Source organism: Hydra vulgaris, chromosome 07, assembly GCF_038396675.1.
Source record: "Hydra vulgaris chromosome 07, alternate assembly HydraT2T_AEP".
NCBI lineage: Eukaryota > Metazoa > Cnidaria > Hydrozoa > Anthoathecata > Hydridae > Hydra > Hydra vulgaris.
The window spans coordinates 33,085,989-33,112,500 of NC_088926.1; the positions used below are offsets into that span (position 1 = coordinate 33,085,989).

The window sequence follows — 26,512 nt, forward strand, 5'->3', positions numbered from 1 at the left end:
ATAACTCACTATAAAAGATTACAGTTTTATAGTCAGAAATTCTCCAGTTATTACAACTTAAAAAAATTAAAATTTATTTATCAAAACAATTTTGTTTATTTTTATATTTATTATATCAAAAATTATCTTGTTTTTAGTGAACTTAATATGAATATATTAAATTCACTAAAAACATATAACAAATTGAGGCGGAAATTTAAATATTGCTTTTAAAAACAATTTATGTCACAAGGCATACAACAAAATTGAGGCGGATTTATAATAAATTTTAACTCATAAGATTTATTCGATTTATTTATTTATCAAATGGTTACTTAACAACTTTTATAGTGATTTAAACAAACACAAATCACAAATATTTAAATATTAAGTTCTTCTGTTCTTTTTTTTCGTAAGCTCGTCCACTTTACTCGCTCGTTGTTAATTTTGTTTCTTAATGCTTTTTCTCGAATCCCAGTTTGGTTACAGAAGACCTTTATTTCATCATACTCTAAAATGGAAAACACTTTAAATATATATATATGCCATACATTTTATGTACTTTTAAAAGACAATAATTTTGTTTTAATTACTAGGCCATCCAAAGTTTTTATCTCTGATAAATTTTCCAAACATTTCTTCCAATAGTTCTTCTTGTTATGTTGACCACTGAGTATACATTCTTTCTAAACGAAAAATGCAAAAGCTAATTAAAATCTTTTCAGAAATTTAAAAAGCTTTTATTTTTATTTTTATATGTTATTTTACTATTGAGTAAATTTTAATATACCAAAACTGGCTAATGCAAAAAAGAATTACTGTTCTATTTACAAATCAATTACAATTATAGATCAAACTGTGTTAAGTAATAAATAATTGTATTTTTTTTGTTAGTTTAGACGGCTGTCGGATGCGGGGTAAAGAAAGTAGGGAAAAAAGGCCGGTAAAACTATTAACGACTTTTATTAAGTAAAGACAAGATTTTATACAGCTTTTTTGAGGCAAATTAAGACAGTTAGCAGGTTTGGGGTCGTCCATAAATTACGCCACGCTTTAGGAAGGATAAAGGGGTTTGACGACTCGTAAGGAACTCGCTACTAAAGAGTTACGATGTTGTAAAGAGGTGGGGAGGAGGGGTAAAAAAACGGTCAGGAATTGCGCGACGTAATTTTTGGAAAACCCTTCCCAGTGAAAAATAAAACCGTGTCCCACATGGGTTCCGCGTGGGTTCCGTGTGGGATTGATGGGATTTACGTGGGACGGATTTTCCTATGTGGTATCCGTATGGAAATTTGTCACCTTAAACCCATGTGGGTAATCCCACGTGGGTTACATGTGGGAACCATATGGTATTTACACACATGGGAAATCCCACGTGGGTTTCCTGTGGGATTTGCATGGGAATTAATTTGAAAGCTGGAAACTAAAAAAAAAACTCTTAAAAAAAAACTTAAAAAAAAAATTTTTAAATCAACATTGCATTGCGTTACGTTTACATTGTGTGAAAATATTTTATATTAATATAGAGAATGACAAGCAAGTATGTAAGTACCACGAATCATGTTTATCTTTCTTTATAGAAATAAGATTAAGATTTGTGCAAATAGACGTATTATTAGGATAATATAATAGTTATTTGAATATAGATCTTGAGTAAATTATTTGCAAACAATTAACTGATGCAAGTTGGAATGTTGTCAAAAACCAATCTTGCATGCATGGGACACTGCAGTGTCCCACAAAGAAATGGAGGTTTGAAAGTCAAAGAAATTCCCAATTTTCTTTATTAAAAAAAGAAAAAAATAAGATGGAGATGGGTTTCTGTGACTTTTTTTATGCTCCAAAATTTTTAACTTTAGATATAATAAGGTCCTTAAGACTTAAGGGACTTACGAACTACATTGAGGAACAAAAACAGGATAATTACAGAAACTTTTCAATTTAATCTGGAGTACCACAGTGTAATTAGGAATAAAGTCTCTGGGTCCAGTATTCAAAGTAATATGATCTAAAGTAATATATAAATTAAATAAAATGCTTTAAAATGCATGCAGTTATACATATAACTCCTGATAGTTAACTATATATATAACTAGTTATACATGAAATTTATTATATAAACTTATTTTTTAAGGTTATGCTTGAGCAAATTAGTACCAATTAAGTTCAAGTTCTTATTTATTCATTGTTTTTGTTAATTTTATATTTATTTGTTCAAATTTATCAGTTAGTACTATTTTTTACTACAGTAAGAATGTTTATCATTGTTGAACGTGATTTTATTAGTAACTTAATTTTATTTTCAACATATTTTGACAACACCCTTTATATTTTAAATGATGAAAGTTTTATTTTTCTATTAATGTTCAATTTATTTCGTTTCAATAACTCAGATTGAATCTTAACTGAATTATTGTAAGCTTTGTACGAGGTTTGTTGTATATCAAATGGTGTTGTAAATAAAGTAAAAATAATATATATATATATATATATATATATATATATATATATATATATATATATATATATATATATATAACATTAAAACAATAAAACTGATACAAAATTTCACTTTAAAACGAATACCATTAACATTGTGATGATAATAGCATTAGGAAACTAGTTTCTGTAAATATCCTGTTTTTGTTCCTCAATGTACTTCGTAAGTCCCTTAAGTTTTATGAACCTTATTATATATAAAGTTAAAAGTTTTGGAGCCTAAAAAAAGTTACAGAAACCTCCCTATCTCCCCCCTATTTTAATTTTTTTATTTAATAAAGAAAATTTGACTTTTAAACCAGCATTTCTTTGTGGGACACTGCAGTGTCCCATGCATGCATGCTTGGTTTTCGACAACATTTGAACTTGCATCAGTCAATTGTTTGCAGATAGTATACTCAAGAACTATATTCAAATATCATATGAACATGTTAGAAAGTGTTCATATGATATTTGAATATCACAAATTTAATAATATTGTTGTGATATGTTATATAAATAATACCATAATAGATTATGATATGAAAATAAGGCAGGATATGAAGGCAATGATCAAAGAATAAATTTACTTATAGAAATTTAGATGTTTGTTTATTAGTTTCAAAATATTGTATTATGTGTGACCATGGCCTTTTATAATAACAGGCCTTGACATCACGCAACAAAGTTGTTAAACTGAAGGCCTATTCCTAATACTGTGTTTATATTTTCATCTTTTAACATTAGACGAAAGTTTGTGTTTGCGCTTTTTTAATAAATCTTTAAAATTTAATTGGTTTATAAATTAGACAGCGCAACTTAAAGACGATAACATTGTAAGGTTCACAGCTTTACATTGTAAGGTAATAATATTGTCAAACTAACAATAAGTTTTTTTAATAATTAAAATGCCTTTAAAATGCTGTGTATCTCTTTGCAAGTCTTCAACTACAACAAAAATATCAATACTCAACTACAACAAAAATATTAATTTATAAATTCCCGAAGAATCTAGAGGAGAGAAAAAGATGTAGTGAAGCTATCCCAAGAACTGGTTTTATTGTTACAGACTATACAGCAGTATGTCAACTTCATTGGCCAAATGAAGCACCTTTTGAAAGCAAATATGGGAAGCAACAACCTTTAAACCCACCATCTGTTTTTAAAAATAATCCGCCTAGTTGTTTAGCCACACCAACAAGTAAAGTTAGAAAAACTGTAACTTCAAGCGGTTTTCGAAGCATTTTACCAGATGAGTTAAATGATTTTCTAAAAGAGGATGAACTTATATTTGACAATATTCAATCTTTGTTAAGTGATAATAACAATGTTATTGCTTTCCAGCTTAATAAAAAAAGTTTACACATTCAATCAAAAATGTACAAACTTGGTGTTCCATTATTTATTTTAGTAATTTTCAATGATTATTCATTTGTAGCTAACAATAATGGCACAACTTGTAATATTTCATCTTTAGCTGTAAACAAATTAAAGTTAATAAAAACAAAATCAGCTTTATTTGAAGCAGTTAGATTTTTAAAAAATAAAGAAAGTTCGCTTCAGTCAAATATTCTCTTCGAACACCTTAATGCTATGAGAAAAGTTAATTTTGGGGAAGTTTTATATACTTCAGATATTATATGTAGAGCATATGAGTATTTTGCTATGCGACGAAGTTTATATGATTGTTTGTGTATTGACTACAAGTTGCCAAGTATAAGGACTTTAACACGATTGACTTCAAAAATAAGCTCAATGGAGGACCTAAGTTTTATAAATAGTATTTTTATGAATTTAAATCCATTGAAAAGAACTTCCATACTACTAATTGATGAGGTCTATGTCAAAGCTTCATTACTTACCAAAGAGGTGCTTTGTTTGGTCAAGCAGTAAACTACCCTGAAAAGTTAGCTAAAACAATTTTATCATTTATGATTAAATGTCTTTTTGGAGGTCCAGAATTTATATGTAGAGCTCAACCTGTTGCAAATCTTTTCCCTAAATTTTAGTTTGCTCAATGTCAACAAATTGTTGATACGATAAATAATATTGAAAATAGTAAGACACTGGTAATAATTACTGATGGTAACCGTGTAAATCAAAGATTTTTCGGAATGTTTGGTTAACAACATCAGGTATATATTTATTGTATGATTAAGTGCATCCCTTAAAATCTATACGAAACAATTGGTTGACAGAAAAGACTGACAAACTTCAATTTTTGAACAATAAAGAACTGGCTTTGGCTAAGTGGAGTGATTTAGAAACTTTATATAAAACTGAGTGCAATAGTCTTTTTAAACTCTCTAAACTTAAAGCTAAATCAGTTTATCCAAAACCAATAGATAGACAATATGTATAGTTTTTGTTTGTCTGTTTTTTGCGAAGAAACAGTACCTGCACTAAGAACGCATCCAGAGATTGAAAATAAAGCATTTGAAGGTACTGCTGTATTTATTAAAAAAATATTTTTTTTTCCGAATGTTGTTAATGTCAAAGCACCTGGTACTGGCATTCGGTTTAGAAATGAATTATGCGGAGAAATCCACTCAGTTGGTGATCAACAGTTACAACTGCTACGAGATATTGCTGAATTGTCAAATTTTATGAAACCTACAGGCAATAGCCTGTATGTTTCATAAATAAAAACTTATGATGATTCTACCAATTATTATTATAAATATGAAAGTTATCTGTATAGCCTAAACAGAGGCAGACTTGAAATTCCTTCTGATACTCTTGTTTAATGGTCAATATTTTGCTTTTTTTTCAAGGTGCTACTGACCCTTTATGCAGAACATTTTGTGTTACTCAGTTTAAGTTCATTGCTGCTAAATATAAATTTAAAATCACAAAAAAACAATGCAGAGTATATTCTGATATTCTTCTAAAGAATTACTCACTAATTACCACTTGCAAAATACTAAAGCTATCATAATTTATGTGAAAATTAGTTTTGTAATTAATTATGCTATTTACTTGTTATGTTTTTTATTTTCTCATTAGCCTATATGTCTCTCAATATGTTTGGATTTGTAAATATTTACCCTGTTGAGATATATTGATAAAACTTTTTGCTTGAATCTACTTTTGTTGGTGTTTTTTATTGTTGGTGATTTTTATTGTTACCGTTTTTAACAAAAAAAAATTAAAAATACAGTTATCTTTCTAATATATAGATATATACTTTGTTATGGTTCTGCTTGTTATTGATACTATTTAATATTACATAAATATTCTTAATGAAATTTGAAGTACGAAAAATATGATTATCTTTTAACAATTTTTTGGTTTTCTTTTTATATTTCCGTCTTTACTAGAGATTATTATTAGAAAACATAGACTGCCATTACACCCTACCTAATATAAAAATATATCAATATAAGTAAAAGTGAAAGTTTAATCGGCCTTCAGTTTTTACGGCATTTTGCGCAATGTCAAGGCCTGTTATTATAGAAGGCCGTGTGTGTGATGAAAAAGTAAAGATACTTTTGCATCCAGTGGCTATTGCACCCAACGACTACATCATTGAAAAAGTAGGTTTTTACATTTTTGTTTTCGTTTTTTTGTTTAATTACTTATCCTAATTGATCACTTTTTTTTAGGATTCTCCTCATGGGTTCAAGCTCCTTACGCATAATATGTGTTCAATTACCCATAATACGTTAGTCATTTTAAGTAATAAATTAGGAAATAATTATTTGTGAAATATTGTAGTCATTAATGACATAAACCTGGCTAATAATTAAAATTGCTCGACTAATAAGGTTCCTTATTAAAATTGCTCTCTCTCTCCCCCTCTCTCTCCTCTCTCTCCTCTCTCTCCTCTCTCTCCTCTCTCTCTCTCTCTCTCTCTCTCTCTCTCTCTCTCTCTCTCTCTCTCCCTATATATATATATATATATATATATATATATATTTGTATTTTTTTTTTAGAAAATGTTTGAAGAAAGTTAGAAGATACTAAAAACCTTGGTATTATGCAATTCGAAGTGATTTAATTAATTCAGTCGACAAAAAACGGCGTGTAAATCGCAAAAGAAAAAATAATATTTTTAATATTCATTTTGGATGTATTGATTAATAGCATTTATTTTAAAATAAATTCATTTTGCAACACGTTTTTTAATTTTATAAAATTTCGTTATAATAGTTTAAGGTAAATCCCACATAGGTTATAGGTGGAAAATATCACATGTAAAAGATCAAAAATGCTACACATTTTGAATACCAAATGGGATAAAGTAGCAAATACCAGATTAAGTTAAGCCTCTCTGAAAGCTTCGATGATTAATTTTAAATTACTATTTAAGTAATTTTTAAATTAAAAGAATTTTAAAAACTATTATAGAAGCATTCGGACTTTCATTTGTCTAGTATTGACTACTTTAATACCATTTGGATTAAAATATGTGGCATTTAAGATCTATAACATGTAGTATTTTCCACCTATATCCCATGTAGGATTTACCACATAAAACCCATGTGGGATTTGCCATATGAAACCCACATGGGACAAAATAATAATCCCCATATGGGTTACATATGGTAAAAACCCACGCGTATCCCATATGGGATTTACCATATGGAATCCATGTGGGATTTACCATATGAAACCCACATGGGACAAAATAATAATCCCCACATGGGTTACATATGGAAAAAATCCACGCGTAACCCATGTGCGCTTTTTCACTGGGTTTGCAAAAATGTCCAAAATTACCTTCTAATTTTTGAGCAGGAGATTTATTCAGTTCAACATTTGAATTTTGAATTTCTTTTGACAGATGCTGACTTTTTAAAGGTTTTTCTAGAAGTAAAGATTTTTAAATTTTAGATATCATCATTATAAGTTTTTAATCAAATAATAACAAATATAAGATTTAATAACATTACTAAAAAAAGTATATTCCTCTGAAATTAACACTATTTAATAAAGAAAAATCAAACATTACCATGTAAATTATCAATTGCCTAATTTTCAAATTTGCCTCCTTTTTCAGGTTCACCTCCATTGGGATCTACTATTTAAAGTTAAATTTAGGTGCAGTTTATTTATTTAAAGTAATAGAAATTCTATAAATAAATAGAGATTTTAAAATGAATATAAATTCCCACCTGTTTGAATCAAACTTAAACTGGTTTTCATACATTTGGGATTCTTGGGTCTGCTTCCTGCATCAATAAAAAAAAAATTTTTGAAAATAATTGTAGAATATCATTACGTAAATATTATTTAATGCAAAAGAAATTATTATTGTGAACCAATTTGTAGAACAAAGTTAAACTATTTTTGCACTACATTTCGAGCACCACATAACTATTTTTGATATATCCAATACTTTCCCGATCTTTAAAAACAAACTTAAAAGTTTTATTCTATTTATTGATGACGTATTTAAATTCTTTTTATAATAACCACGAGTGCGTCTTTTTTACTTTTCTTATGATGTGGAAAACATTTTAAATTTGATCGAAAAAAACATTTTTTTTTAGATATTTATAGTTTAAACACTTTGTAAAAGTTCTAGCTTTTTGATATATTATCACGTCTAAATTAAGGACGTTTTTTAATTTTATTTAAAACAATTCGATTGAGCAAAATCCTAAAGAAGTTCAAAAAGTTACTCGTAAATTCTGTATAAATAAAAAAAAGCTCGAAGAAATTTTAATTTAAAATCCAATAAGAAGAAGAGTTGTATTAAACCTAGTTGTATAAAGCAAAAATAAGTTTTTATTTATTTCATTTCATTTAAAACATAAATTACAGATTGTCAAATATAAGGTTTTTACAATTTTTATCAAGTTTTTACAACTTTTTCAGTTTTTTAATTCGACGTAAGAATCGTCTATAAACTACGTCATGCACTAATGGAGTGGGGAGGGGCGAAGGTTTTCAAAAAAATCAAAAGTTTTTTCTCCCAGAGAATTAAGTTAAATAAAAAATCAAAATAGCGTTTAATTTAATATAAATTGCCTTGTAAAAGAGCTTAAGTTCTCTTCTTTTTTTCAAACAAATTTAGCATTGCGTAATTTATGGACGGTTTCTTAACTGAAGTTCAACATTTACCGTTTCTTTACGTCATATTTATGTCATTCTGTAAAATAGATTTTTTCTAAACAGTGCGCAATCTGGCTTTAATACATAGCCTTATGTTAAATTTACAACAAGGAGCGAGCAGTATCAGTAGACGTATCTGACTTAATCTTTTGAATCGTTCGCAAAGGTTCGTATCTGTTATTATATTTTTGAACTATAAAGTTAATCAGTTACTTAATTAACTATTTTAATATTTGTTTTTAATCGCTAAGTTGTCGAGAAGTTAATTGCAATACTTATTTGCCGTTACTACTTTTTGCAGTTTGTTTTTTTATATAGTTGTAAAAGTTATTATATATTATGATAATAACTTAATAGGATTAAATGTTAAGATTATTAAAGGGTTAACAACTTAAAATCAAGTGATTATATATTGTTATAGTTACATTGTTATATTTATATTGTTATAGTAAACATACGTTGGCTTTTCTTTAAAATTTATAACATCGATTGAAACAAATTAGATGCAACAGGTCAATTAGATTTTAATTAGCAATGCCTTTATACTTTTTTAAATTGATTATAACTTTTTTAAACCATAGTTTTTCGGATTATATATTTATACATAAGTAATTACTTAAATTTCAAGCATAAAATTTTAGTAAGAAATAAATAATATAAATACCGATTCAGGTATTTATATTATTTATTTGAGATTCAGATTAATACCGATTCATCATTATTATTCAGCTAAATTATTGTAAATTTTAGTAATTTAGTAATAGTTAAGCATTAAAGTAATATTTTTTATTCTTGGTTATTTAATTTAAAGTGTTTTTATTATCATTTTAGAGGATCAATTTAAGCAGAATGTCTGCCTTATTAGAGAATTTATTAGAGAATTAGAGAATGTTAACAAAAAAATTTAGATATTCAGAAAATCATTGTGAATTGCTCTAACAAAGTAACTTGTACATATTGTCTATTCTATTAGGATTAAAAACCATTATTGTAATTTTATTTGTTTGACTTTTTTTTTTTAATCCTTCTGATACAGCGTCTTGGCCAGATTAATTTAAAATCAAGGAAGAGTTAAGGAAATTGAATTAAATTTTAAAAAAATTAGGGAATATGGCACTCCATTGAACTTACATACCTTAATTAAGTTGTAAGTCATACACATAATGTAAAATATTCAAATTGCAAAATTGTTTTATGAACTTCTCTTGACTTACATATGACTACATAGGTTGTAATTGAAAAGCATTTTTCTAAAGGAATTGAAGTATGATTTTTTCTAAAGTTGAGTTTTAATAACTTAAATTTAAATCAGGTGATCAGGGAAGCACACCTTAAAATAATGTCTAACATCCCCTAATTAAAGTTTTAGTAACTTTAATTAGGGAGATCTTGTAAATGATAAAAAAAAATCATTTTTAGGTATCAGCAAACACTCTGAGATTTAGTCAATATTTTTGTTATTAGGCATTTAAAAAGATTTGACTTTTTAGTACTGTAAATAAAGTTACTAGTGCTTCAGTATTTTTGTTACAAAATTTTTTAGACTTCTTAGAACTAAAGGCATATCTGTATTTCAAGCTCTTAATAGTAAGTCTGTAAAGAGGTCTTTAACGAAACAAATAATAAAACCCTGCCCCTTAGAGTTAGGCTCAGGGTTTAGTCTGGGTATGGCTTTCAATTTAAAAAAAACTTCTTTGTTGGGTTCAGGGTTGTGAAGTTGTAAATAAAAGTTTTTTTTTGGTTTCAAATTTTTTTTTTTTTTTCAATGTTTATAATGAAACAACTTTTTACTCAAATGGTATTATAATAAGTTATCAAATCTTGCCATAACAATATTGATATATATTTGTCTCATAAGTATAAGCTGTATAGAAGAACTATAAACAACTGTAAGAATAATCTATTCATGTTTCTCCACTGGTTTTTTAACGAGTGTCTTTTTTGTTTTATTGTGTTAACCTAAATTTTGTGTTTGTTTTATATTATTACATTTATGTTGCAAAAAAGTGTTGTTATTAGGCAAAATTACTTTTAAGTTACTTAATTTTTAAAGTTGGGGCTCAAAGTTACTTAATTAATATTAGGCAAAAGAACTTTTTTGTGTTATTTATATACTTTATATTTTATATTCATATATATTATAAACTTTATAAATATTCAATTTTTTATGCAGTACATACAATTTATTTTGTAACTTATAATAAATAAGAAAAAGAAAAGTAATTAAATTAAATGTACTTAATGCATATTGATATTAGTAATGTTAGAAAGTATTAGTAATAATAAAAAAGATGTTTATATAAATTAAAGATATGTAACAATGTAAGGAATACTTTGTAATTATTGCTCCTAAATCAATAAGATTATTATAAGGCTTAGATAAGTAATAGCTAATATGTTATGTTTAATTAAAAGAATTAGAATTTGAAAATGTTTTTTATTTATTTAGGTTTGGCTGTTTTTGGGCGCACTTTGTCATGGTGTCTGCTATTAATTCTAACGCTATTACCTACATGTAAAAGCACAAATAAACAAAATTACATTAGCTTCTTTTGTATTATATATTTCACACTTTATTTGTTATTCATCAATTACTAATCATTTGAAACAGATAGCCAACTACAGTTAATTATGTTATTAATGTTCTCCCAGACTTATATGCAAAATTAATAACATTTTATCACAAAGATTTTTATTATTATTGTTAATATTTATTAGAAATGAAATTGAGTTCAAACTAATTTTTTTTTTGTAAAATTAAACCTGAATTAAATTAAAGTTGCCTTGTTAAACTCTGGGACCTCTGACATCTAATACAAACGCTTTTTCGCTAAAGCCGCATGCTGTTTAGCCAAAATTATTTTTTGCTTGACTAATTGATAAATTAACTTGTAAAATTCGCTTGTAAGAGCGTTTGTAATAAATTTCCGTCTAAAATCCAAGGTCAAAAATTTATATCAAACTGCTTTTCACCGTGTTACTCGAGCTGTATAAAATAGCCGCATGAGTTATAATTTTATCAAAGGTAAAATTGTAAATAGTTAATAATTTTAATAGTTAAAATTGTAATAGTTTATAATTTTATCAAAGATTAAATTATAAACTAGGATTTACGTAGTTAAGTCGTTCTCTAAAGCGTATTGAAAAAAAATCATAAGATAGTGGAGTCATAAATAATTTCTAAAGATATTAATAATATGTATAATCAATTGTATACTGCAAACAATTTTTACCTTGCGATGAAGAGTGATTCTTTTCTTTAAATGAATGAACGTTTAATCTCGACTGAATGAAGTTTTTGCGCAAGCAACTATTTATCTAGAACGGCGCAAAATCTTCGAAGTTCGAATTTTTCTTATAATATTATCTAGAAGTTTCCTTGTCGTATTTATAATGTCATCTTCGCCACATTCTTCTTTAAAGTAATATCTAGAAGTTTCCTTTTAAAATTCATGACGTCATCGCTCTTTATTCTTAAAAGTAATATCTAGAACTTTTAAATTTATGATGTCAGTAAAACGAGTGCTTACTTCAGTCTTATTATTTCAGCTTACAACTAATTTGTTTTATCTGTGGATAATAGATCTTTTAAAAAAATCTATACGCTTCTCGGAAATTCTTTCTAGAAACTATATTTATAATTTATCTAATTATCTTGCCTGCAATAAAATGATGTTCTACTGCTGAAATGAAATAGAAGTAAACATGCAGACTCTTTATAACGACTTTTATTGTTAAAATGAATTTTTTTTGAAAAAAAGTTTTTCAAGAGTTCCTTTTTAAATAATGATGTCATTTAAGCGGTCCATCTCCTTTTTTTTTCGAATTTTATGTAATGTTCATAATTTAAACATTTTGAGCTTTAATATTTAGTTACATGATTTTTTATCTATCTTGTTGTGGAACATTGTTATGTGGAAGACTAAGATAAACTATATTCAACAGAACACTTTATAACATTCAACAGATGAACTATATTCAATCAAAAATCGCCAGAACTGTAATGTATCGAGTCCGCCAATATATGTGAATATTTCAAGTCTCAAATTGATATATTTTGGGCTGATTCACTGTTTTATTAACTATGCTAATATATCATGGGCAAGTACGCATAAAACGAAACTTGAAAAAATTTATAAGCTACAAAAACACGCTTGCCGAATCATATACTCTAAACATAAACGTGAACATGCAAAACCTCTTATTAAAGATATGAAAATGATGGATATATTTGAAATAAATATCTTCCAGCATCAAATTTTTATGTTTAGATACTACAACAATTTTTTACCATTAAATTTAGATGATAAGTTCGAAATAAAGCTAAATGAATAGTATTATCTAAGATCAAATAGAAACATTAACTATAAATTGCCTCGGAAATGTAACCAACTCTCAGAATATTGTATATCGTATCGAGGACCTAAATTGGAATGAATGTGAAAAGGATTTTAAGTTTACGGTGAAATCCTTAAGTTCATTTAAGTTTCAAGCATAAAAAAATTTTTTTTTAATGTAATGTCTGAATAATAAAAAAAATATTTTTATTTAAACTAATTAATTCTTTGTTTTTTTGACTATTATAATAGTCACATTTTAACGTAAAACCAAAAATTTTTGTTATCGGCGGATTTTATACTCACTCTTTAATTTTTTAACAAACGACTACACCAATTTTTTAATTTTTATAAACTACATTTTAATGTTTTCAAATCAAAAAGTGTTCTAAATTCTTTTCTGATGCAGATTTTTATCTAAAATTTAGTTGATAATTTTTTGAAAACTAGACTTTTAAAAGCAAATTAAAGACAGACAACTGAGTTCTTAATTTTTCAAAAATTAAATTTTTTTTTAAACTAATATAGCTCAAAATTTGATGCAGGTTTCTAATTTGCATTAATAATAAGTTTCTTAAAAAGTTTTTGCATAATATTTTCATTTTGAAACAGTTTTAAAAAAATGTTCATAGCAACGGGTGAAGCAATATCGAGTATGTACATTTTGTGTTGTTTTTCAGAATTACTGTTTCAAGATTAGGATTTATATACTAATTGCCACCTAATATTGTGTTTCTTTTATATGCAGACATACGATTTTTTTGTAAGTTATTAAATCTTTATTATAGAGCAAAGTAAATAAAAATGTGAAAAATCATATTTGAGTGTTTATTGAAACCGCATTATTTATATTGGTATGAAGCCTGTCGTTTAAATTTATTAAAAACTTAAAATGGCACCAGATCATTTTACTTTAGCTGGTTTTAATTATAAACAAGAAATTAGTAAATAATACAAAATAGATAAAAAGATATCACTATTTAAGACATAAAAGTTTTAAGGTTTTTTCGATTTCAACATTTATCAAAAGGCGGTAATTTAAATTTACACATTTAGAGCAGTTTTGCAAAGTTACGTTACTTCTTTGCTCATTCAAAAACTACAACTTCAAACACCTTTACCGTCTTTTCTTATTCCTAAAGAAAAAACAATTTAAAAAAATTATGAGAACAACTTTGTTCCAACTTATTGACATGATTTTCACCTAATATTTAAAATATACTCTTATTTTTTTATTTATGATGACTACAACTATTAATAATAGTTGTATTATCATTAACTTCTTGCTTGTTTATTTTTCATTAATATCATCAAAGTAGGATTATAATAAAAAATAAACAAGCTAAAAGCTGTTTTCATTTGTTACCATAGCTACCATTTTACATATCTTCTTTATTGTTAATGTCAGTTATAACATTTACTATTAAGTTTTTTATTTTTGTTATATGTGTTATTTCTGTTATATGTGTTATTTTAGTATTTAAGGGTAGTTGTCCCTTTAAAAATAACTTTACGGTAGATTATTTCTTTTTTTCGCATTTTTTTGTTAATAAGTTATCTTATATATATATATCTTTACTCGTAATTATTTATACTATTATATTTTAGCTTTTAAGTTTTGATGAAAAATTAAAAAAATGTTTTAAAATGTAATGAAGAACAAACGAACAAACAAACAAGCAACAAAAAATAAAATATTATACTAAATATAAAAAATATTATACAATATATAATCATAAGAATTGTAATACCAACATAGATAAACTAAAACATTATGTCGAATGTAATTACTTATTCAGTATAAGTTTCTTAGCAAGATCTTCGTACTTCAAATTAGTAGTCATACTTTTAATCTCTTTTTCATGAAATCATTAGGAGAGCAGTTTAAGAGTTTTCTGACAAATTATGTAGAATCAATTCAAACGTAGAAATTACAAACTAATATCATCTAAATTAAAAACTATCAAGTATAAGGTATAATCAGTGGCCTGGCAACGGTGGAGTGATTGGGCGGCTCTATTTTAAAGGCAGCACATTTTTTTTAAATATTTTAAAACATATTTGTTTCGCATCCCGACCCGAAAACCACAACTCAGTATTTGACATTTTGTTTTAAAAAGCATCAAACTAGTTAATATAAAGCGAAATATAAATCTTCAATTTATTTTTTAAACTGCAACTACTTTGCAACTTGCATTTGTCTTTTTATCTAACCGAATTTAAACACAAAGTAAAAATTTGTATAAGTAAAAAAAGAGAATAGAACATACCGTAAAATTGGGACTTTGGCCCAAGTTGAATATTTTGTTTCAATAATATACTTAGTACCCTAAGGTATTTCGGTTATTTAGTCTTATTTATAACTTATAATTCTTCATGATATTCTTATAAACAGCACTTTGTTACGACCACCTAAAATTCGTATTATTCTAGTCGTGCAAACTTTTACGCCCCTATTAATACCTAGTAAAGGTATTTCAAAAGTATTCAAAAAAATAATTTTTAATTATGAGTCTTTATTCTATCATGTTTTGGAAGCTTCAAGGCTTATACTATTTTTGTAACTGGAGCTCAAAAAAAAAAGGATGCCTTTGGCCTACTTCCTGGGCTAACTTTTCCCAGGCTTAAAATACCAAATGTAGTATTAAAAAAATATTATATAATAGTTTTAATGATTATTTGTAAAGATTAGGATAGTTTATGTTTTGTCATAATAAAAATTCAAATTTCGTATTAGAAGCTCAATACTAAATCCGTATAATTGTAAAAATTATATCAGTTCTTAGTTTGAATATGCCGAGAATTTAATAAAAAAAATCATGTAAGCAGAAAGTCTGTAACCTGTACTTTATAACAGGTACACCATAACGCATTAAAAATTAAAAAATTGTTTATTAAATCAAAAACAACCAGCTTCAAAATACAAAATATCCATATTAGTATCAAAGATAAGGTTAAACACGCATATCTCAAAAAGCATTATGGATAGCCATTTATATCTACAAAAAAAAAAAGTTTTTCTTTTGATATAAATAATTCAACGGCTTTTCTGTGGAATCATATGACTTTAGACGTATAGCAAAATACTATTTAGACAAAATGAACTTGTTGAATTTGTAAAAACTTACATAAAAATTATAAAAAAAATTTATAATTTTTATGTAAGTTTTGTCACAAAATCATTCTTAAAACCTTTTAGTTAACTTTTGAATTTACTAAAGTTTTGAAAATGTACAAAATTTTGAATTTTTTTTTTTTTACCTTAGCATTGCTATTTTTATAGATTCAATGCATCGTTTAGTTCCTTTTTACTGGGTAAGGCAAAGTCACTTTAACACGCGAGGTGAGTTTTGCCCACCATTTAAACCCTCTAAAAAATACTTAAAGTGGTTATTTTTCAGTTATGATACAGATAGTTTTAATTATCATATCTATGCACTTCTAACGGTGCTCGGTGTTTGAGGAAATAACTTTTGTGGTTTTTATGCACTCGACGTTAATGTGTAAAATCAGCCAAAGCCACCCTAGTTTACGTTGACTTATTAATTTACAAGAGTCTGAAAGTTAAATATCAAAAATTATATAAACTTCATCAGCTGCTGTGAATTCTGTTACATTTATTTGGAATTATGGAGCAGTTTCACTTATTATTTCTTCCTTAATCCATGCTAGGAAGTTTTGACTTCTGTCGCTGTCAAGCGCATAATCGAAACATGATATAGTGCAAATAGTGTTGTGAAAAAAAAAATGACTCAAAGATCCAATAGCTAAGGAGCATTTAATGAAAAAAAACCAGATGTACTAGGTCAAATGTTGAGGTACGTTGGTTGTTTTGTAATTATTTTAGTTTTTGGGTTTTCTCGGGTTGTTGAAGTCAGGACGACTCCCACAACCCGAGAAAACGCAATCAGAAAACAAAGGTATTAGGTCAAATGCTGAGGTACCTTTGTTGCATTGCAATCATTTTAGTTTTTGCATTTTCTTGGGTTGTGAGAGTCATCGGTCCTTCGGGAAATAAATGATACACACACCTAACTCAAACAAAAGAATTGATGCGATATCAAACTAGATGCTCTAAAATTATTTTCAACAGAGAATAGGTATCAATTGGTTAATAAAGCAGTCTTTTATACAAAAGATTCGTATTACTTGTTACAAATAAAATCTTCAAGAAAATCGACTCATAAAGCACACACGTCAAAACTTATCTAAAATTTATCGATTATTCATTCACTGTTACACTACCTATTATATTATCAGTTAAGTAAGCACATGCCCTAAAGAATATACATAATATAAAAGCAAGCGCGTGGTATAGTATACAATTTTGATAATAAATACGCCACACCTTTATTCATGCAAGTTGAAGTGTTTGATGCTCATTTATTAAACCACTTTCAAAACTTAAAATATTTTGAAAAGCAATTTTTTGTAATTGATCACAAATATTCAACTAAATACAATTTTAAAATTAAGATGATTTTATATTAAAATTATGACTTTTCTATCTTATTCAGAAAACCTATGGAATTAAATTCCAAAGAGGAAAATATAACATATGACATCAAAACATAAAACCATTACTAATGATGAAGTAATTAAAAACTTTCTGTAATGCAACTATGTTACCGTTGTACGGAACAATTCTAGTACAATCTAGAATTAATTTTAACTTTAAATTAATTGATTTACGCTCTCATTTAAGTTAATAGTATTAATTCAAATAAAAATAATTGATTTCATTTTTATACTATAATTAACAAAAATAATTAGTACTAATAAGACTAATAGCTTCTTTATATACGTTTTACGATCACATTTACAAGACGATCATTTTGATAGTTAAAGTAAATATGAAATCGTAAATATAAGATTGTAATGTAAATGTGAAAATAAATTAATTATATGCTCATATTTTATATTTTTATTTTATTTTATTTATATAATTTTTCTGAACTTCTTGTTTTTATTAGTTTTTTTTACTTTATTTCAGGTAATCGCGTTTTATTAGCGAATCACTAATTTTTCATAACACCGGTCATTTGCAACGCTATGCGTTTTGGAATATTGATCTTTTTAACTATATTGAATAAATACAATTCTGAATGAAAAATATAAAATTTTCATTATAACGGTTTCTTTTCTACATAAAAATGATTGTTATATACTTAGACACCCTTATTCCGTGGAGTAGCTTCAAAACTTTGGCGATTCAGTAGAATTGTAACTGTAAATGTAACTAAGGGCTATCAAATATATTTCGTTAATAAAAACAAAACAGTTTTTTTACTTCTTCATTTCAGTTTCATAAATACTTACAAATAAATAAACCTAAAGAATTTAATCAACAGATATATAAGAAATTAAAATTCTTTGTCGTTTTTAGTTTACTGAAATTAGGATTTTTTTTTTTAATGTAACACTAGTAATTTGTAACACAGTCAAAATGTCTGAAATAAATGATTTTAAATGAAATAAATGATTATGAATTTTTCGGAAATGAGGCAATTCTGATTTGATGAAAACTTATATCCAGATAATATTATTTCAATGGCATTACTACGGATTGTTCATATTACTAACCAAACAAATAAAAAAAATTGTTTTATAAAAATGCGAAAAACAATAATTGTGATCAACTGAGAATTCTTCATATATATATCAGAAACTTAAACTTAGTAATTTAGAAAATCTTCTTAATTTTTTAGAAGAAACTAATATTTTTTTAATATCATTTGTTTAACTAAATAACTGAAAAAGATTTAAATATTCGTATTTAAATCTTACTTACTTTGATTTAATTTCTCAAGAGAGATTCTCAAGAGATCAATAAACGCGGGAGTTCTAATTTATGCAAAAAAAAGTATTGCGCGTAATATTAAGAATGATTAAAGTATTTCTGACGTCGACAAATAAATTTCAATTCTTGAATTTCTAAACAATCAATGGCCAAAAATATTTTTTTTTTCATATTTGTTGGTTGTTGTACAGCTTTATATAACCAATAATAAAAATAATAATATAAACTTACAATGATAGAAAATATAACAAATATAAACAAGGTAGCTGAAAGATGATCGCGAGGGTCTTGTCGTCAGAACCTTAAATAATCATTTAACAAGGAAAATAAACAAAAAATAAATAAACTTTTACAAAATTGCAAGATAAGTAGTCTATGTATCTGAAACAAGATCAAGAGGATCTTTTCATCAGAATTTTATACAGGAGTATTATAAATATAAATTTATAAATTTATAAATTTATAACTTATAAACTTATAAATTAAACTTATAATTTTTAACTTATAAATTAAAAAGTATAAGAACAATAAATAAAAAAAGTAGGAATAAACTTCTATAAACGTAAACAGATATATAAACAATAAAAAAGTAGACCAAAATATATTTTTAATTTTTATAACTAATAATAACTCAATCTATTATCTAATGAAAGAATGAGGTTTTTCAGTTTATTTTTAAAAAGGCAAAAAGTAATAGGTACTTCAAAATTAAAATTTGGCAAAATAGTTTTATTCCAAAAGTGCTCGATAGGTAATACAAAATTGATTAAAGTTTGTTTGACAAAAAGGTTCATTTAAAAAATTAATATTTCTCAAAATGTATTTACTGATTTAAAAGTAAAAAGAAATTTGAAAACGGCTAGGGATAAGTTATTTATCCATATATATACAAAGCATAAAATATTAAATACATTTAACTCATATATAATTAGAATTCTCATTTCAATAAAATAATGCTTTGATTCAAAGCCAGGAATATGAGGATGTATTTTGAACAAAACCTTTTTGAAAAGACATTCTTGAAAAGAAAAAGAATTTTATTGTAGGGGACATTAATATGAATTGCCTCCGCTGTTCTACGGATTGTAAAGTTAAAAAAAAATTTGTAAGTGAATTTTTGAAATGGAAGCTATCCCTTTGATAAATTGCCCTACCAAAATCAGCTACTCTAATTAATAACATCCTAACAACTAATATTTTTCAACATTGACTTAAAGAAAGGTACCTTAAAAACATACTTATCTGACCATTTCTCCCCCTTTTTTTACCCTAAACTTTTATTTTAAAAGTATGTCTAAAACAAACATAAAAATAACATAAATGGTTCAAATGAACAAGTTAACATTAAATGCAAGCAAAACAAAATGAATTCTTTTACAACTGCTCTCAAAAAACTTCTTTTTTTTTTTCATTTTGCCGTTTGTTAAAAATTACAAAAATGAAATTACAATAATAGAAAACCCTGGCCGGAGCAAGAAGAAGACAGACTTGTCTTATCATCGAGCCTTGTTACAAATATTATCCTTCAAGCATGTTTTTGTTTGCAATAAATTTTTTTGAGTTTGGTGTGTTAACCTTTTTACAAACTCATAAATACTGTATTATTTTTTTCTACAATATGCGTGAACTGGTTTATGTGCGTCGAAAAAATTGGCATAAGTGCGCTAAAAGAAATTCTTTCGGCACTTATGCCAGTATGCACCTATGCCTGTTTTTAAAACTGCTCTGCGCTTATGAAAGTTCACACTTATGCCAATGTTTGCAAATTTTATTGGAGCACTTAGGCTATTTCGCACTAATGCGGATTCGCACTTATGAGAGTTTTCGCAACTGTTTCGCACTTATGTTAGAACTGCTGCTGTGCGCTTGCGCGCTCGACAGTGAAAATAAATAATTAAATTCAAAAAGTCTCGAAATTGTTCAGCAAGCTGTCTTGGGTAGATAAGATAGAGTCTTATAATACACTTTTATAACTCAGTTTTCAACCTATAGTTCAGCGTATGAAAGAATTTAAAATAGTAAAAAAAAATTATTTTTTTTCAAACTCTTGCGACTAAGTTTAAGTTAGCATATCAAATATATACGTATAACATACATATACTTCCATTCTACTTTTATCATATTTTCTAAACAGTTTACAGTCAGTTTTTACACTTTGCCCCATTTGTGATCTTTAGCATTTTCCCCCAATTTTACTAATGCTTTTTTCTATTTTTATTAAACAAATACTCTTGAATAAGACAGGAAAAATAAAATAGTTTTAAAAATAAGATAATTTTTAAAAAAACCCATTGCAAAACCTATTGTTATCTAAATTAAACTTAAATAATTCGTTTAAATTTTGCTATTCTTATTATGCTGATTCATTTTATTTAATTTAACATTTGTAAGTATTTTAAAAAATCTGTGGATCAGGGAAAAATTTAAAAAGTAGATGTTTGTTTTGTTATATTTTGAGATTTTATCCTTAAATGTAATATAACATCCGAAAATGTTAAATTACTTGAAATAAAACTCAACAACCACCTTTTTTTCGAAGAGCATATGAACACTTTATGCAAATATGCCAGCAGAAAAGTAAACGCACTTTCAAGAATCACATCATATATGTCTTTCGACCAATGTAAACTTATACTTTCTGCATTTATAACTTCAAATTCTTCATACTCCCCATTTATACGGATGTTTCACAGTAAGATACTAAATAAGCGCATAAATCGAATCCATAAGAGAGCTTTAAGAATTATCTACAGAGAATTTGAGTAATTCTCTGTTACTTATCTTAAAAGAAAAATGTTTTTACATAATTTGATTTTTTTATTTCTATTTTTAAATAAATTTAAAAAATTTCAAACAAATGACTAAAACAAAAAGAGCAATTATAATTTGATAAAAAAACAAAAGAAAAAAAGCAAAAAACGAAGTCTTATTTAATTTTGTTCTTTATAACTTGTGCGATTCACTATTGTGAGTTTTTAGACAAGCAGGACGAAAAAGTATTTAGTTAAATAATTTAAACAATTTAGCATTTCTTTAAAAAGTAAAAATAAAATGAAACGCACACGCAAATCGTACTGCAGAAATCAATGGCGAAGCGAGGATCATTAAGACTTGCGACTAAAATAGAAAAAAGGCATTTTTTTATAGTAAAATATATTTTTTTGATTCGAAAATAAGCCATTTAAAAAAAAAAAGAGTTTTTTTTTTGCTCTTTCTTTTTATGACGCTCCATGAATTGTTTGCGGCCTGGGTAGAAGTTCTTTTGACCCCCATCTCACTACGCAACTATTATCAATTACTTACTTTAATTGTTTTTTTATAGTCAATTTATTTTTATTTTTTTATTTTTGTGTGCGTTTTTTGTGTTTTTTTAATACAATTTATTAATTTGATGTTGTTTGATACATACTTTGCCAATTATTGGTCATTGCTAGATATAAATCAATAAATCAATCAATCGATATATTCTAAATTACATGATTTTACAATTCAAGGATGTTTACAAATAGTATAATTACTAATGATGCGTAAACACCTAATAACAATGAAAAATAACATAATAATAAAATAATAATAACTCTAAAAATCATAACTATAATAATAAAAATGGTATTAATAACAATAAAAATAATGGTATTAATAAAAATAATGGTATTATTAAAAATAATGGTATTAATAAAAATAATGATATTAATAAAAATAAAGGTATTAATAATAATAACATTAAATATAACATTGATAATTATAACAATGGTATATTTAAATATATATATACTTATACATGCACACATACATAGATACATACATACATACATACATACATACATACATACATACATACATACATACATACATACATACATACATACATACATACATACATACATACATACATTTTTTTTTTTTTTTTTAGTGATCTTCCTTTTAACCCCCTATTTAACTATTGATTTATAAAAATTATATATGCATCATTAACAACTGTAATATATAATAATGTATCTTGTATTTGTAACGGAATATTTTAAGTTTCTTACTTCGTTAACTTATTTTTTATCTTGTAAATATCTTATAAATTTTAACACGATCATTTCTTAGCTGTACTCGACGACAAGACCGTATGGTCTTCTACGAAGACCATACGGTCTTCCGCGTTCTTTTATTATTAAATACATATTATATATATATATATATATATATATATATATATATATATATATATATATATATGTTTTTATTAATATATATTTGTATTTTAAATATTGTACCGAAATGCTTATTTATAATGTAATAAAAAGAACAACAAAAAAAAAAAAATACATACATACACACATACATACATACATACATACATACATACATACATACATACATACATACATACATACATACATACATACATACATACATACATAGGGGAAAGTGGGGAGTAGTGGGACGGGGGAAAAGTGGGACAACCTGAAATTTCTAATTAGGAGTTGTGCCTAAATACTGTTATTTAATATGAACAATTAAATTTCTTCCCCTCTATTTAGCAGAAATTGCTTAGTTTACCTGCGTGTGCTAGAAGCCCTAATTTTAAAATGTACCTTTAAAAAGTGTTTATATCGGGGTAAAATGGGGCAGAAAAAAGGAATGTTTATGCTGCTTCTTCCCGTCGTCATTTAATTACTTCGATTGGTGAAAGCTCTTGAACATTTTTATGTCGAATAGATGATTTAATGGTATTATCAGTTTCTATTTAATATTTGCGCCAAAGTGTTGTTTTAAATTTATTTGTCCCACTTATACTCACACTTGTCCCACTTTACCCCAATAGCACGGTTTCTCTAAAAGCAAAAGATTATATACTTAGTAATAATTGGCTGGAAACCTAAGGGGATTGAATCGTTGCCTTAAAGAAAAGTTTGTACTTAAAAACCTGTTTGGTTCAGTTTATACATCGAATAAAAAAGATATTGCAAATACCCTAAAAAAAATTCACGTGTCCCACTTCTTTCCAATCTCATCAGTTTTAAAAGAATGAGGAAGATTGTTCCATGTATTGGTGCATGATGTTTAATTGATTCGCTGCCAAATTTTAGTGCCCTAGTATGTTCTACAAAGTTCTTGTCGCATGAAGTAGATCTTAGGAAGTGAGAATGTTTGTTACATATTTGAAGGAAAAAGTTTTGAAGAAATTCGGATGTTTATCATGAGGATAATACTATACAAATAAATAATTTATAAAAAGTAATATTGTCGTTCAGCCTAAGAACTTTTGATAATTTATACAGCAGAGAAACATTGTCAAATAGGAAGTTTTAAAAGTGAATAATTTTAAGGGCTTTGTTTCAAAGAAAGAAGAAAATCAGGATATACTGTGTCGAATGTTTTTTGCAGGTCATTTCTTAAAGTTTCTGTAAAATCAATTAGTGCATTTGTAGTAGAATGGTTACGTCTAAATCCGTAATGTAATTATGAAAGCAATTAAAGGTATCAAAAAAGTTTTCAGTCTTTTGTGTTGTATAGTTTTTTCAAATATTTTTCCAATGTTGGATAACAAAGAAATAGTTCTGTATATAGATGGTTCAAACTTCGACCCATTTTTGTGAATTGAAATAATGTTAGCAATCTTAAAAACGTCACGAAAAATTCATTTTTTAAATGAGTTATTAACCATTGTAAAGATTGCTTCAGATATAATTTTTGAAGATAGTTTAAGAAATGAAGTCGGAACACTATTAGGGCCAATGCTTTTCCTATTATTCATCGCGGAAATAATTGTTTCAATTTCTACTTTAGTTACAGGTGAAAGGAAAAATGAGTTAAAGTTTGGGATTTTCAAAAAATCGTTAAATTTATTATTTGAAGGTTCAATTTTTTCGGAAATATCCACTGATTTTATATTTAAAAGCAATCATTAAATGAATTAGCATGAGTTTTATTATCGATAATTAGGTTGTTATTGATCATAAGTTTAATAGACTGATTTTGTGTGAAACTATAGTTAATATTAATTATTTCTCTTATTCCTTTCCATGTATTTTTCATACTGTCTAAATTGTTTTTAATTGTAAATACTTTTTTTATTTCTGTATGCTTTAAATAAATTAAATGTACTTTTATTTATTATAGTTGACGAATGAGAAATTTTGTGTACAGTTTATCTTTTATTTTAATTGACTTCAAAATGCCTTGAGTTATTCACGGCTTACTTTAACATTTAATTTGTCTTTTTGTGAGAGGTTTTAATGGCGCATGTTTATTAGGAATATTTTCAAAAATTTGCTTGAATAATTTAACAGATTGATTAGGGTCGTGTTCTTCTTTCATTAATTAGGAACAAGGAATACTCCTAATATCATCTAAAAAAAGCATCATTGTTGAACCTTTGATAACACCTTCTGTATATCTGTTGTATATTTGGAGTGAAAACTTGGGATTTGTACAAATTGTGCTAAATGATCTGAGATGGAAATTATTAGGTTACCTGATATAATGTTGTTAGATTGAAAACTAATGAAAATGTTATCTTATAAGAGTTTTTGAATTTACATTGACTCTCGTTGGCGTTGAAATGTAAGGAAAAAAAGTATTTGAGCACATATTATTAATGAAAAATGATATTTCAGGCAAGTTTTTATAATTAAGAAGATTAATGTTGAAGTCACCCATAAGCATAATATTTTTATTTTCATTTGTAAGTTTTTCCAATAAATTAAAAGGAAAATTTTTATTAAGATACCATTTGCAGTAACGTTTGTTTTTAAATTTTCTCACTATAATCTCTCGGTTTAAGATTCAATAACACCTCTACGAATTAGTACTTTCCTTTATTTATTTAGAAAAAGCCTTAAAATTCGTAATTGTTTGTAGTAAAAAAATTTTAATTTTAGTACTAGATAAAACGTCAATGATACCTTTGCATTGTTCGTTCTTTTTGTTTAAATTCAAATACTTAAAAGCTCAAGACTCGAGTTACAAAATAGTTGTTTTAATAACATTTCTTGTTGAACTAAATTTTCAATAGGGTTTTAGTAAAACTTTAAACAACGTTTTTGGAATACTTTTCCACATAAAAAAAAAGTTATATGTTTGTAGCTTTTTTAAGGCTGTTAAGAGCAGTTTTCTAAAACATGTTTAAAACTTCACTTTAAGTAGGTTTTAGTTGAAAAAATCTACCTAAAGTGAAAATAAATATTAAATGTTTGAAAGTTTGCTTAAAACATGTTTTAAAAATAAACTAGTAGTTGATTTATTTAAAAAACGTTTGAAAGTTTGCCTAAAGTGGATTTATTAAAAGTTTGTTTGAAACTTCGCTTAAAGTGGATTTATATAAAACATGTTTGAAACTTCGCTTAAAGTGGATTTATATAAAACATGTTTAAAACTTCGCTTAAAGTGGATTTATACAAAACATGTTGAAAAGTTTGCGTTAAATGGACTTGAAAATAAGTGTAAAAAGACGTGTAAGGATTGCTTTAAATTTAAGTTTACAAATTATTTTATTACTTTCTTACAGCAAAATAACTTTTACATTACCTTGATAAACAATATCATTTGATTTAAAACTTATAATTAATTTTTTTTTTTTGATCAAAATCTGTGCATTTGCGACCTCATTTATTGCATTTTTTATGCTATATCATTAGAAAGAAAGATTTTACATTTCATATTAGTTTTATTAGTATTAGGTGTTGATGTCTTATGGAACAAAAAAACTCGATTAAATATTGTAAAGATTTATAATCAAAACCTAATCTCAAAATGTAGATCCACTTTAAGTGCTGTTTTGTACAGTGACGAAATATACATGATCAAAATAACAATCACTTAAACTGAAAATTATGTTTTTAAATCAAAACGCTTTATCCGCCAA

The 26,512-nt window shown here is 26.2% G+C and overlaps 1 protein-coding gene and 2 long non-coding RNA genes across 3 annotated transcripts; 2 read left to right on the forward strand and 1 right to left on the reverse strand.

The window, feature by feature from the left end:
• Positions 1-276: 276 nt before the first annotated feature.
• LOC136082422 (uncharacterized) lies at positions 277-7,851 on the reverse strand. The gene is made up of 5 exons (XR_010639676.1): positions 7,575-7,851; positions 7,412-7,480; positions 7,180-7,266; positions 573-665; positions 277-490 (listed from the first exon to the last, which is right to left on the reverse strand). It is a non-coding gene; the product is annotated as an uncharacterized LOC136082422 (long non-coding RNA).
• On the forward strand, positions 3,383-6,575 carry LOC136082421 (uncharacterized). The gene is made up of 2 exons (XM_065801667.1): positions 3,383-6,121; positions 6,393-6,575. The coding sequence occupies exon 1, from the start codon at positions 3,835-3,837 to the stop codon at positions 4,348-4,350; it is 516 nt and encodes a 171-aa protein (XP_065657739.1). The 5' UTR covers positions 3,383-3,834; the 3' UTR covers positions 4,351-6,121; positions 6,393-6,575.
• Positions 7,852-8,452: 601 nt separating the features above from the next.
• LOC136082423 (uncharacterized) lies at positions 8,453-11,146 on the forward strand. The gene is made up of 2 exons (XR_010639677.1): positions 8,453-8,683; positions 10,967-11,146. It is a non-coding gene; the product is annotated as an uncharacterized LOC136082423 (long non-coding RNA).
• Positions 11,147-26,512: the final 15,366 nt, after the last annotated feature.

What these genes read in the sequence shown, in the direction of transcription:
- LOC136082421 (XM_065801667.1), top strand. Translation starts at nt 3,835, where the DNA reads ATGTACAAACTTGGTGTTCCATTATTTATTTTAGTAATTTTCAATGAT.